Below are 1,781 nucleotides of genomic sequence, written 5' to 3'. Positions count from 1 at the left end.
CAGAGTGATGCACAGGCCCAGGGGAGCGCACTTAGGCGTGCCCCTAAGCGCACCTCAGTGCTGGGAGAGCACAGCTCTCCCACACACACACACGCACGCACCCCCCACGCTTCCACCGAGACGCTCCATTTCAGCCAGTGTTGGAGGTCAATCCTTCCTCTCGATACGTAGGCTTAATTTTTTCTCTTAAAATCTGTATATAATATATATATTTATATTCTGTATATATATATTTTATATATATATTTAGAAGTCCCGGGACCCGATGCCATTCTGAAGATTTATTAGTGAATCCTTCATCTGCAAGACAAGAAATTTCTCCACTGTGATGCTACCCTAGCGGTGAGAGCGCGTTGAGGTTTCCTTCCCCATCGGTGCCTCCTTCTTCCATGTAAGGTGTAGATACCATAATAGTCTGGGCTTTGGGAGCAGCATGTCAGGGCTGGGATGTACAAATGGAGACTGAGAAGACGGGAGCCTGTGAGAGACCATTCTCCAGGGTAACAGAGGAGGGGCGAGCAGAACGAGGTACGGGGGGGGGAGCAGCTTGTCTCCATAGGGGAGAGCGGCTGTCAGTTATGAACTCTGTTCTAAGCAGCCCGGCACACAACCGGCTCTTCAGACAGCAGATACCGAAACCCCTGGCTTTGTGCTATTAAGGGCCCGCATAGAGCGTGTCCCCCTCATCCACGCAAGCTATGTATGAATCCAGGGTTGAGATAAAAAAAGTTTGCTTTCCAAACTGGGATACCAGAGACTAGATATAAGATGTGCTAATGTAAGGTTCCGTCCTTGATGTACGTGGACCCCTGTGAGGTGACAGAAGCTGCAGTATCCTGCGAATAGCCCTTGGGACCTGCTGCCCACCGCTACCTCAGAAGACGGATCTAAAGGGAGACGGTAGTGGCGATGATGCACCTGATGGACTACAGTGGAGGAAGCAGGTAATGCTGAAGGATTGCGAGCGGGTTGCTGGGAGGACACGGTGACCCTCTAAGTCACAGCGCTAACTGGCCATGTGGTCTCACCTGGTCTAGAAGCATCACGGAGGATTTGATGATCTCACGCCATTTTTGTAGCTCTGAGTCATGATACTTCTGCTGAGATTCTAGTAACTGGGCCCACTCTGTCTGAGACTGGGGTAACCTGTCAGGCAGAATATGAGCAAGAGTGAATCTAGGGAAACTGAAGTCAAAGTGGATTGGGGGAGCGTGTAGATTGTATCAGATTGTCTAATCTTTTCACCCTAAAGGAGCAGGTTTTCTTGAGCATTTAAACTCGCTTAGTATTTTCCTAAACAGGATACCAACATTACTCTGTCTTAACCATGGTAATTAATTAATTAATAGCAAAGATATGCCTTTTGCACAAGCTGTTGTAGTGCAGGTGGAACCAAAGGCCCATTTGCTAGAGGGGATGGTGAGGACAGCAGGCAGCGTGCTCTCATTGCTTGGTAGACGTGTATACTGTGACAGATGGCACCGTGGCCATTGATGGGGAATAATGCACCACAGAGTAATGTTGTGGGATAAGTAGGTCTGTACAGTTTCTGTGTTTTGTTTTTTCTAGACATGCTGGGTCAGGCTTTCTCTTTATTATGAGCAATAGCAGCACGGGCTCTATTTTTAATGGCAGGTAAGTGTAGTTATCAAGTCCCTCCCTTAGGGCCCAATTAATCCTCCAGAACAGGGCTGGAGGCTGCTGAGTGGAGCAGAATCAGGGCAGATGCAAGCCGTCAAGGCCCTGATGGGAGGATCGGCAGGACTGGCTGCCCAGAGCTG

At 49.1% G+C, this 1,781-nt stretch overlaps 1 protein-coding gene across 1 annotated transcript in view; it reads right to left on the bottom strand.

Moving 5' to 3' along the window:
• Positions 1–246: 246 nt before the first annotated feature.
• Positions 247–1,781, bottom strand: part of GRAMD1B (GRAM domain containing 1B) — a 98,776-nt gene continuing 97,241 nt past the window's right edge. Inside the window, exons 19-20 of the mRNA XM_009890819.1 lie at positions 1,029–1,146; positions 247–300 (exon numbers count right to left, since the gene is read on the bottom strand). Of these exons, the coding sequence (XP_009889121.1) occupies positions 247–300; positions 1,029–1,146 (172 nt within the window). The remainder of the gene's footprint in view (positions 301–1,028; positions 1,147–1,781) is intronic.

This window comes from Charadrius vociferus, unplaced genomic scaffold, assembly GCF_000708025.1.
Source record: "Charadrius vociferus isolate BGI_N301 unplaced genomic scaffold, ASM70802v2 scaffold858, whole genome shotgun sequence".
In the NCBI taxonomy this organism is placed as follows: Eukaryota; Metazoa; Chordata; class Aves; order Charadriiformes; family Charadriidae; genus Charadrius; species Charadrius vociferus.
This window is presented reverse-complemented; position numbering and strand designations above follow the sequence as displayed.